This window comes from Vespula pensylvanica, chromosome 3, assembly GCF_014466175.1.
Source record: "Vespula pensylvanica isolate Volc-1 chromosome 3, ASM1446617v1, whole genome shotgun sequence".
In the NCBI taxonomy this organism is placed as follows: domain Eukaryota; kingdom Metazoa; phylum Arthropoda; class Insecta; order Hymenoptera; family Vespidae; genus Vespula; species Vespula pensylvanica.
The window spans coordinates 263,970-276,660 of record NC_057687.1 but is presented as its reverse complement, the minus strand read 5'-3'; the positions used below and the strand labels follow the sequence as shown (position 1 = coordinate 276,660).

Sequence of the window (12,691 nt, the reverse complement as noted above, 5' to 3'; positions counted from 1 at the left end):
CTCAGAGATAATTGAAATCGTTATTTTTACGAACGTATTATTGCCGGTGATTTTATAAACGTTAAGTAAATCTTCATTAAAAAATAAATAAAATGTAAAATACAAATATAGTAATCGCTTAGTAATCACACAAATTAACGATCAGTCGTTGTCGTAAATTTTATAAATATACGTAATTAAAGTTGAATACGAAGCAGATTACCTTTTTGAGTAAATCAAGATAGGGTAAAGAACGCTTAAATGAATAGCTCACTTTTCTTTATGTAACATTCTTTGAATGGTAACTTGCTATTGATGTTATTAGTTCGCATTTTAATGTGAAGTTATGTTTATAAACGATATAAGAAAGCTGTATTAAGAAGTAATCGTAAATCAATGAAAGAAAAGCTTTCCGAATAATCACAAACGTCAGTAAAATTAATTAAAAATATTTCACGCGTTTATCTACTTAATATATACAAAATACATCATTCGTGATGATTTTACCTTGAAGTATTTTGTGAGAAATTAATTTATTTGTCGTAAAATTGACGCATAAAACGTATATACACGTATACCTATATTACTATATTTATACGTTTTATTTTCCAATAGATGTGAACGTTGTGAATAATGCGATTATAATAATTATATTCACAGTAATCGAGAGAATGATTCATTTACACGATTTTCATCATCCAAGATTAGCGATTATTGTTAATTATTATTTATTGATTAATGATTTGTTATTTTCTTTTTTGTTTTTGATCGTAAAGCATGCATTTTTTCTATTATATATATTATAATTGTTTCTTTCAATGTAATATATTTTTGAATAAGTATTACTCGAATAATACGGCTATACGTCGATATATAGTATTTTTTTTTTTTTTCGGTAACCGAAACATCAACTTTCATAGTTAAAAGTCAAAGCTTCTAAAACTTAAAGAGGAGACTTAAAAACTTTTAGAACTTTTGCGCTCTTGGCAGTTCTGGTTTTTTTTTTTTTTCATAAATAAATAAAAAGAAAGTCTCAACATGAGCAAATATCTCCGATGTTAATGTTTTCCTAGAATAAATGAAAATAATAATAAATAAATGTTTTAAATAAAAGTTGCTAAAGATAAACGTAATACGTGTTGCAGTTATTTCATAGAAAATACTGTTATTAAGATAGGGAAATCATAATAATTTTTTTTAATAAAAATCAATGTTTTAAGCTTAACGAAAGTTGTATAGAATATCGATACGAATTCAACGAGCACATACAGTATATCTTTTCATCGACATTTCAACGAGTTATGGTGCATTGAAGTTTAGCAAACAATGCAATCGCGATAATGTAAACATCTGATATCCGATGAATTCATCAATTAATTTATATATGCATTCATTTATTCATTTATGTTCATACATTTTCTCAGGTGTATTTTAAGAATTGGAACGTCATAAAGAGCATTATATCGCGATTACACAGTTTGTTAAAGCACCTTTTCAAGGCACTATAATTCAATGAAATATCGATGAAAAGTTACACTGAAGATGCTCGTTCGATTCTTATTAATATTCTTTATAACTTTTGTTTTATCGATATCTATTTAAAACAAATTATCATGTCTTTCGTATTTTGATAATAGCAACCCTCTGTGACATATAATACCATTTAGCAATTTATATTTAAAGCATTATTAAATATTTGCACATTTCGTTTAAAACGAAACTGTATTTGATCCTGCATAAATAAATAAATAAATAAATAAATAAATAAATAAATATATATGTATGTATGTATGTATATGTATACTCATGTACTGAATATTGAAATTCTCTCGGATTTATTATTATTGTTATTATTATTATTATTATTATGTATTATTATTATCATCGTCATCACAAACATCGTCTCACGCTTTTTATGATGTTACGGGTTGCGACCAACTCAGATATTATTTTATAATTGCTATAGTTCCTCTAACTATGGAAATGAGCAAAACGGTAAAATCAAACCAATGTATTTTGATACGAGTATTCATAGTAAAGTATTGAGGAGAATCGCGAGGAAGGCAATGTCCAGTAGCGATGCAAGTAAAAACAAAAATGTTTGTTTCTGTTAGCGGAGACAACAGCGCTCCAGGGCATTCAGCTAGCCACGAGAATTTTCGTTAATAAGCATTTTTCAACACTGACACAGTTTTCAACAAAATTGCTCCGTTTAAATATAATTTTTCCATGCAACAACTCCAAAATTTAATATAAACTTAAAATAAATTAATAATTTTTCCAAACAAGTTTTCATATTATTTTTAATATTTAATATAATTGTAATATTTTTTGCGAGCTTTAAGAAAGATACTTTGAGTCATATTAAAGAAGAATAATGCGCTATAATATCTCGTTTCTCGTTGCTCTTCTCTCGACTATAACCATTCATCGTATTGCACTGCTAACTTTATAATTTTCCTATCTACTCTCCATTCTCTTCATCGCTTTACTATAATCCCGTATTATTGCTGTTCTCTTCAGTATAATGACTTTTTGGATGTTAGTGTGAATGTTTCTCTGCGACTCTAGTGCTTTAAGATCGTTTGCGTGTATTTAATGATTTTTTTCTTAGATGTTGTTTTTGTGTGACATTTATGTAGTTTGCAAAGTCTATCAGGTAGGTTCTCTCTCTCTCTTTTTTTTTTTATTAATTAATGTGATGTCCAGCCTATTATTTATTATTATACTGTTATAGCTTTATGAATTGTCCTGTTTCGGTATAGTTTGTATTTTTCGTTTTCAAGTATATGTTCAAGTTTCCATTTATAATATGATAGTTTGTGTACGTTTTTATAAATTGATAATATTTTAGAGCTAGTTCTTGATTATTATTATTATTACTATTATTATTATTATTATTATTATTTTAATATTATTATTGTTATTATTATTATTACTATTATTATTATTATTATTATTATTATTATTATTATTATTATTACTGCTACTACCATAATTCTTTTTATTATTCTTATTCTTATTATCATTGTAATTAAAATTATAATATTCGTGTATTCGTATTTATCCGGTAATAAGTTTGGCTCTTTTAAAAATAATTCACGCACATCGTCTCATGAAACAGAGCTGTTTTACTTAGTGTGCGTTTAGACATGACACGACTAATCGTAATAATCGAATCTCGAAACGGTATTAACTATAGATATACTTTTCGATAATATACTTGAAGCATTGTATATACTTCTAATGATTTATACATATTTATTAATTTTCGTGAATGTATTCGAAGGTATCATCGATATCGTAGAAGCGAAAGGAAGAAAATCAAATTTAATAAACGCCATGCGTGTGACGAATCGAAGAATCAGACTAGAAAAGTAATTAATTTAAGTTAGTTTTTCTTATATACGATATGATAAAAAAGTAATATCTAATTATTATACTTATTAAAATTAATGGTATTTAAAAACGTTAAAGAATCATGAGCATTGTACGAATCTATAATATTTTACAATTTTTCATTATTAACCAATTAAAACGTAAAATTTACAAATATTTACACATGTATTAGATTAAATTAAGTAGGCTCTAAATATATTGAAGAATAACAAAAATTTGATATCGATCGTGAAATCGCAGGGTGAGATTAGATTAGATTTTTAATTTTAATTCTTACCAATTATGTTCTAATTGATTCGTCATCTAAATACCAGATTCTACGAAAGTAAGATAATTATTTTTACTATTTTTTTTTTCACCATCGTTCTTTGAGAAATGATCGACCGTAGGAATATGTAGTACGTGATCATTATAATAATTTACATTTTTTTAAATAATTTTTAAACTTCCAAGACATCAACATTCCTTTTTTTTATACCTTTAATGGTACCTAATCGATTAATTAAGTCAAGATACACAGCAACAATCTTTTATCTTCCATACTTCTTTCCTCGAATTGTTTTCACGAATCCTATAAGGGTGAAATGCACTATTTCTACGTATAACACAACGTCAACATCGATTTTTATATCGCTACTTTTTGTTTTTTATATGCCAATTCGATAAAGCTACACATTCATGATAGTTTAACTTCATAGAACGTTTATTATTTCTTATGCTCTTACGTCTAGGTGATATACATTGCACACACATATACATGTTCTTACTGAATCTTTTTTTTGTAATTTTTTTTTATGAATCGATTAGAGATTATTCTCATCAGTGATGAAAAGATTATAGATTTTTGTTCCGGAATCGATTCGAAAGCTTTTCCGGTTTATTAAATTAATATTAGCAAAAACTCAAGTATCTCTTCTTTCTTTTCCCGTAAATATTAGTTGTCACTGACTTTTCACTGTCACGAATAAACGAATTATGCGGAAAAATAAAAAAGCGAGAAGCTTGTTAAAACGCCAGTGAAACATCCTCGCCTACCATCTTTAATCTTAAAGTTCCTATTTTATAGTGAATACAGAATATTGCCATCTCAGAGATAAGTATTAATTTTCATTTTCTTCTTTTTTTAATTTGAAGTATTGAAAATAAACACGAATGAATATTTTTTTTGAGAATTGACCAAAATAAGACAAATATTGACAGTTGTTGTTGCGACATTTTTTTTCTACGAGTGGGATTTTTATACAAATAAAAAAGAAAAAAAAAAACACGTCAGAGGGAAGCAACGTAAACGGATAAGTTCAGTAAAGAAAAGAAATAGCGTTACGCGATAAAAATCCTCCAGTGTACGATAAAAAATGTACGATAAAAAATTTTTACGATAAAACGTACGCACGTAACCAGGTAACAACATTGATTTTTCAAGTTATTACTTTTATCATTCCTATTATATAGAGTACACTCGTCACAGAAGTTTAGAGTACATAAAATATAACATTTATCGATTTAAACAAATTAGGCCACGTTCTTACATACGTACAACAAGTATATATATATATATATATATATATATATATATATATATATATTTGCAAGATGTGGCATAGGGCGAATACTGAGAGCTTCCTAGATCGTTTTCTCTGTTTTACGATTTTCCATATGTTACGATTATCTATTGCATCGCGTTTATAAAACCGTTCGTTTTTGTTGGCGATTTACATCAGAATTTAAACCTGATGTTACGGATGTAATAGATGAAGCTAATAAAAAATAACGTACACTTATTTAAAAATTAATCTACACATATACATATGAGCATGCACATACACAATAAATACTTCTTTATAACTCGTATTCAAATACTTAATAATATATAGTATGTATAGACATTTTTATATGGGATCATCTATGTGTTATTGTTACCTAGTTAGAAAATCGAAGAATCAAATACATTATGTCCAGCAATAATTCAGAAAATAAGCGACTTTCTGTTTAATGCCATTCAGCCGTTTTTTCTTGCTTTTCCTTTTTCCATTATATTTTAGAAAGTAATTGATCGATCGATAGATCAGTGGTAGACATTGATTAGTATAACTCAATGATATATGCGATAAGAACAATTACGAATTTTCTTTTTACTTATGCTTTTGAATCTTCCTTATCTCAGATAATGGAAGTTATGATCGAGACTTTTGGTCTTGTAACAGCGTCCCTTTTTGAAAGTCTTCTCTTACATCAAGCTACAAAAAGCTACGCCATGCTCGAACATCGATGTTAATGCCGTTGTTTCCATGCAAAAAGCACCATCATCGTACGGCTTTGCGAGTCTTTGCTGTTGCGCTCGACTCTCGCTCTGCGACCTGAAATTATTTATTGATTTTTATTAGGCGAGTACTACATCAATTGACCTACTGAAATATATTTTTAGTCGCTGTATCGATGCTATGAAGTATAATATCTCTATACAGATGTGGTTCTTTCGATTCTGATATATAGATATGCATACAGGCATGCACGAACTCAGACAGATACGTTTACTTATTCATAGATATTTGCTACAATAGCATCAAACGACAATCGAGATTCGAACGTAGACGAAACAAGAGGGCAAAAATATAGAAAATCCATCCAAACTATTTTATTTGTACATTGGGATTATTTTGGAAATGGAAACGTAGAAGTATTTTTGCGGTTCGACAAATTATTAAATTATATGATGGGCGTAATTGCATCGCACGTTGAATAGCGAACCTATATATCCATTCTTTTTCAATATATATTCATCTATATGTTTAGATATAGATATTTACGTTCATATCAGATATAAAATATCTGTAGATATACAAAATACTTTTTCTGTGAAAGAGAAAATATACAAATAACGTATACAAATGTATATTACCATACATTCCGCTCTTTATTCGTTTTTTCGAAAAATATGCTATTTATTTTTATTTGCGATATATTCGATATAAGCTTTTCAAGAAAAAATTTTTCGATATTGTCTAGTAATATTTTCTTTTTTTTTTTTTTTTTTAAATGAAAACGATAGCAAAAAGACAAATTAAATTTTTCGTGTCCTCCAAATTTTATATTTTTTACTCTGTTTATTAAGTTCTGTGATCTAATCGTCGTACCTTCTTTTTAAATATCCTACACATTTTTGAAAGTGTGACATTTATAAAGATTTTTCAAGATATGGAAACAATATCTCGTTATTATTACTTTAAACTATAAAGCGTTCTCGCTCGCACGCAAAGTCATTGCAATCGTCGAACTCATCTGATTTCTGAGGAACTCCTTTGAATGAATTTAATTGATATAAGGTATATAGTGCATTTTGAATCGGAGTTTCAAACCGTCGTTGTTCGCCGTTTATTTACAGCATGAGAATAATAAGCATTGGCATCGAACTGGTACACACGGCTGCCTATTTTGTCGGTGAGGAATATTCGATAAAGCCCTACGGCCAAAATTGACAAAGGTACCACGAGTTTCGAACTATTACGTTCGTGTTTATTAAACTTTTGCTAAATGTTCACTTCGAAAATATATAGGCAGTAGGCAAATTGATATCGAGAGAAATATTGTTTCCAATTTTTTCGACCTTTTAATACGTTCTTAAGTAAAATTATAAATACGTGTATTATTTATATACGTCGAAAAAAAGCACCGATTGTGAAGAATATTAATAAATCGAAAAATGCATAAATATTTGAATCGATTGTCAAATAAATTTCGCATAAATTTATGTCAAATTTTTCAAAACAAAAAGCGTAACAGAATTTACTCTCACGTTCTTATCGTCAGACGTTGCTCTAATTACAATTCGTGAAATATTGGATTTGACGAACCAAAAATCCCAAACCAGAGTCCCAAAATACTGGCTCTTTGCGAGGAACAAAGAAAAAGATGAAAGACAAAGACGCAAAAGAATACATTTCTTTTCTCTCAAGAGCAGTGTTCTCAAGAAAAAAGAAAAAGCTTTTCTAGCTTTGAAGCGTGGTAGCAACGTGGCGTCTACTCATAATCTAAATTATTTCGTTGAATGTAGAAACCAATTCGCAAAATAAGAGAGATAGATAGATAGACAGACAGATAGATAGATAGAGAAAGAGAGAGAGAGAGAGAGAGAGAGAGAGAGAGAGAGAGAGAGAGAGAGAGAGAGAGAGAGAGCAAGTTGAATTCACGGTAGGTTTAATCAGAGCTTATATCTCTATATCTATCTAGGAATTCTCACCTGGGAGGCATCGGTCGTGTTCGTTGTTGAGCTCTGATCTGCTGTTCCCTGCAGACTTGCTGATTCGTGAGACAACCACCAACGTCCCGATGGACAGTACCAGAGTGTTGCTGCTGTTGTTGATGTTGCTGAGCTTGATAAAGATGCTCGTTGTTCTGGGAGATCGTCAGCTGTGCGAGATACTCTTCAAGCTCGCGACGTGTTCGGATAACCGAAGAGGATGGAGTTGTCGATGACGAATTCGTCGTTGAATCTGACCAAGGCGGTGGAGGTGTGTGCGAGCGCGATATCATCTCGTATTTGTGATATAAGTATTCTTCGTACGTCGGCGGCAAACCGGACTACGAATTAATATTAATTGTATCAGTTAATTGAAAGTGTAATAAATGAAATTTACAAGGACACTATTTCATCGCGTTCGTTCGTATTTTGTGTTATCTCGTTTTTGGGTAATTTTATAAAAGATCGATTAAATGTAATTTTAATTAATTTCTTAAGTAATTTCTTGGGATTTGATTGTTATCAAACTCTTTTTTCGAACTTCAAAGATTCGTATTTTTCGATTAACATAACAATTTCCATGGAAAGTTACACGAGTTATCTTTGATCTCCTATGCAAATGTATTTTAGAGGGAATATATCATTCTTCTAAGCGTTTATATATTTACTTTTTAACTAACGTATTAAACAAAGATTATTCTGTGACATCGAACAAGTCATTTTTGTCTTAGGAAACAGTAGGGTATCATTCCGTGAGAATTTAACAAATTTTGCGAGTTTAACTTCGTGGCGCGAACGCAAGGGCGAACGGTGCAATTAAGTTGATTCTGTCATAAGTAATTCCGTAGTATTGCGCTTGATTTAACGAAAGAGAGAGCTTTATTCTCGTCCTATGAGAAGATCGAAATCTCGAGGAAAATTCTTGTGGTTTGTTTCGGCTAATTGAGAATAGCGAAATATTCTTTCGATGTTAATGAATGATATTAATTATTCCACTTACCGATAGAAATTTTATTCGCATATTCCTCTTTTCACAAATTTTCTACAATAATTTCTTAACTCGATTATAAATTATGTTTTGCGATAAAGTTAATAAAAACGATTGAAAAACCTTTGAAAAAAATAATTACAAGTTATTAATTTATAATCTCTTTAGTCTCCCTTCGTTTTTGCAAAGGCCTGAATGATTTAAACGACTATCAACGATCGTTAGCTCTCTTCCAATTAGAACTTTGTTTCGCAAATGATGGGATACATCTCCTAGGATACGTCTGCGAGAGAAACCCCGGAAATCGCAATGTCTGGTCGAACGAAACCGCAATGGTTTCGACTTACATTAACCGCAACTACAGGAATTGCGTTCTGGTAATTAGTAAATGTTACAAGTGTCCTCCTTGTAGCCATGTCACGAACTTCTGTCTTTATATTTGATCTTAAGCTTTCCATTTTGGTTTAAATAAATTTCAAACTTCTTGACATACTTACGAATTTTTTACGATATTTCGTGAAAATTCGATAGCTAAATATTTTATCAATAGCGAAAAACGAATTACGATGAAAATTTACGTAAGAAAAACTTTTGTTCAAACAGTGTGGTTTCTTTTTTTTATGACTTTTTAAGACTTCTATTACATGAAATTGTTTTTGAACAATTATTAATAACGCAGAGGTAATGAGTTCGGAATAATGAGTGTTCTCGTTCTACAGTACGTACTGTAACAAACGAAAATATTCGTAAAATAAGAAACTTATAAAAGAAATAATTATTAAATTTATTTAAATAAACTTAGTCATATATTTAGAGCAATATTCAATATAAATATATACTTATATAAAAATAAAGTTTATATTCTATAATTTATTAATTGATTTTAATGGTAATTTATAAGTCTATTTCAATTCGAGAATATACATTCGAAAATATAACAACAGGTACATTTTTAACTCGACTGTCTCATCGAAGAAGACATATTAATAGAGTAAAGCAAAAATAAAAAAGCAAAAATAAAAAATATTTATTAGAACACAAATAGAAACATTGGTTTGTATTATAAACAAAATTTAAAAAATATTTCAACTTTGATGCTAAATTTAGAAATCCGAATTTAGTTATTTGGTTTTCTTTCAAGACTATTGTTCATGGTTTTTTTGGCAAAAAAAAAAAGACAATAAATATACTTTCAACGACATTCAATGAATCACTCACTATAATTACAAAAACACAGGATACAGAATGTCAATTTTTAAACTTGTCTTTTTCTGAGAGAACTGTTGTGAAAAATATGATGAACGTTTTCATCAAGGCATCTTCATCATAGAGCATCGTTGCCAAGGATATTGGAACCGTTCGATGATGGACGACGATTACTGCTGGTTTCTTTTTTCAGGGAGACCGAAAAGACATCGCACAAAATAAAAATTTCGTCGTTTAATTTTGACAAAGAAAATTGAAATTAAACCTCGTAAATATTGACGTCATGGGATTAATATGGATTATTTCGCTTTTATTGGTATTAGATTTTATTTATCGGAAAAATTTTATTTTATCAAAAAAAACGTTAACGAGTTCTGAATGCTATATTTTATTTTTGTATTTAAAATGGTCAATATTCGCTGATATCTTATTATTGTATTTGTATTAATATTGCGAATCTGATAGAGAATGAATTCGATTGAATTCAATACCTCAAAATTAAATGAATCTATCGATTTAAAAATCAGATAGACGGAAAAAAGTTTCAATTTGTTGATCATTGTTGTGGTCGGTTTATTATTTGTTAATTTGGAATAAAATGGTCAAATTCGAGCGCAGTGAGCGATAGTGATTAAATTCGTGAAATTACAAAACGCTTTGCATTAAACTGTAAATTAATCTTAAAGCCGAGTGGTTGACTTTTGGCATTAGTTACACAGAGTATAAACTTTTCAGGCCTGTCGACCATTTTTCCGTCTGACGTAGCTTAAATTTACTGCAAAATTAAATATTTTCAGGAGACTCCGTGACCGAAATTCATTCTCCGCGAGATCTAAACGGCGAGCATTATCGGACAGTAGCTCAAAAACTTTTCGAGGTTTGATAATCTCTCCATAATCGGATCATTCCGAAATATCCTTTCAAAGTTTCAGATATTCGAAACTCTAAACCGATAATCTCTAAACCAATTCTCGAACGAATTTATTCGCGTCACGCATCAGTTCTTATTTTGCGATCAAAATAACTTGCATAATTGAATACGTCCGACGAATATTTTCGATTCATTAACTCGACTTTTTAATTCATTAATTTTTACCGAAATATGTATCGTACGTCCCATTTAATTGCCAGATCGATCGATTTATAAAAAATTTATTAAGAAGTGTTCTTAAGAAGAAGAAAAGGCATGTTAGAAAAGGTTTTACAGTCCTTTCAATCTATCCAAGAGAAGCATCATTAAGTGCTAAGGCTTTTTCGATAATTGACAGGAAATAATATTGAATCATAATAATCCCAGACTCTTCGTTTTCTTCGTTTCTCTCTTTCTCTCTTTCTCTCTCTCACTTTTTCTCTTTTTTTTTTTTACTTTTTCAGAAGGTACATAAAGACGAAAAAAGGAGAAACGTAGGCTTTGGTTAATATATATAGTCATGCTTTCGAATACCATCCACTTCCGGCTTTCCGTTTCCTTTCGATGAAAAGGAAAAGGTAAAGAAAGAAAACGAAAACCGAACGCCTTGGGTATGATCTTTGATTTTTCTTCGATTTTTCTCTTCTTTTCATTTTTCCAGTATCCTTTCATTCGCATTTACCTGTAATCTTTCCAAGAACGTTCGTTCCATTCCGTTTTTCTTCTTTTCTTCTTTTGCGAATATTAAATTATTGAAATCGCGATGGATCATCGTATAGTCGGTCTGATATAATGAGCTGAATTACAATTCGAAACTCTTATGATACTAGGACGAGGAAGATGTATTTCTAACGAAAACTTGGCAGCGATTAGAAAGCTGATATGACCTTGAGTGAAGTTGCAATTAGGTTTTGGTTTCGTTCTGCGAATGCTAAGTTCCCGGAATAATTAATGGTACTCGATATATGTTGCGACGGGATCGGAAAGTACGATGATTAGTCCGATATCGAACATTTTAAGCAGTTTATTATTAATTATGAAAACTGCTTATTGTCGGTTTGATATAGTCAAATTATTTATTGTTCGCTTCGAGATTTTTTGTGATTATTTATGCATATATTAAAAGTAATCAGTCGCAGATCATTTAGGTATCACTTTTTATCTCGCTAATAATTATGCCAACGAATGTCATCTATCATTAAAAAACGAAGTTTGAAATAAATTTTTATTCGCAAATAATATTTTTCGTCCAGATATAGTCGCAATATTTATATCTCACACCGATCGATCGATGAGATCGATCGTCGTATGAAACGAGTCTTAGAAACTGATATAAATAATTTTTTCCAAATATTTCATTGAATTTAAAGACATGCGTTTCTATTGTTTCCGATCAAAAATATAGACGTCCGAATGATTTTTAGTTAACAACTTTATCTTTGCACGACGATAAATCGGATGACGGATCACTTTCGTATAGCGAAGCGAATAAGCTCCAATATGCCAAGCGAATTTGAATCAGGTGATTGAATTATCGATTGTGAAACTGTCTCGATATTAATTCTAGATGATCGAGATTCGTGTATTCGAAGTGGATGATTTCACTCAATTGTGTTCAATAAACCTGAATATCTCTCCCTATGTATATGTTACATTTTCTATAGAATACTTCCTCATCTAAAATATTAAAAAATATTATTTCATTGTATCAGTATCAAGATAAATCCAAAAAAGGTTCTCATTTTTTAAATTTGTCTTTCTCTCTTTCTCTATCTTTCTCTCCCTCTATCATCTTTCTCGTTTCTTCGAGACGTACGCAATAAAAGACCATTTCGCATAGTCGTATCGAAATCTTTTCTCGAAATCTAAACACGTTCGTTTATTTGTCCATTCATATTTCCATAGCCAACAAGAGCGTTGGACGAAACGCGACATGAAAAAAGAAATAGAAAGACATCTTTTGTGAGAAAAA

At 29.9% G+C, this 12,691-nt stretch overlaps 1 protein-coding gene across 1 annotated transcript in view; it reads right to left on the bottom strand.

Moving 5' to 3' along the window:
* Positions 1-4,974: 4,974 nt before the first annotated feature.
* LOC122627726 overlaps positions 4,975-12,691 on the bottom strand; it is a 70,475-nt gene continuing 62,758 nt past the window's right edge. The window contains exons 4-5 of the mRNA XM_043809115.1: positions 7,616-7,956; positions 4,975-5,735 (exon numbers count right to left, since the gene is read on the bottom strand). Coding sequence (XP_043665050.1) covers positions 5,606-5,735; positions 7,616-7,956 — 471 coding nt within the window. The 3' untranslated portion in view covers positions 4,975-5,605. The remainder of the gene's footprint in view (positions 5,736-7,615; positions 7,957-12,691) is intronic.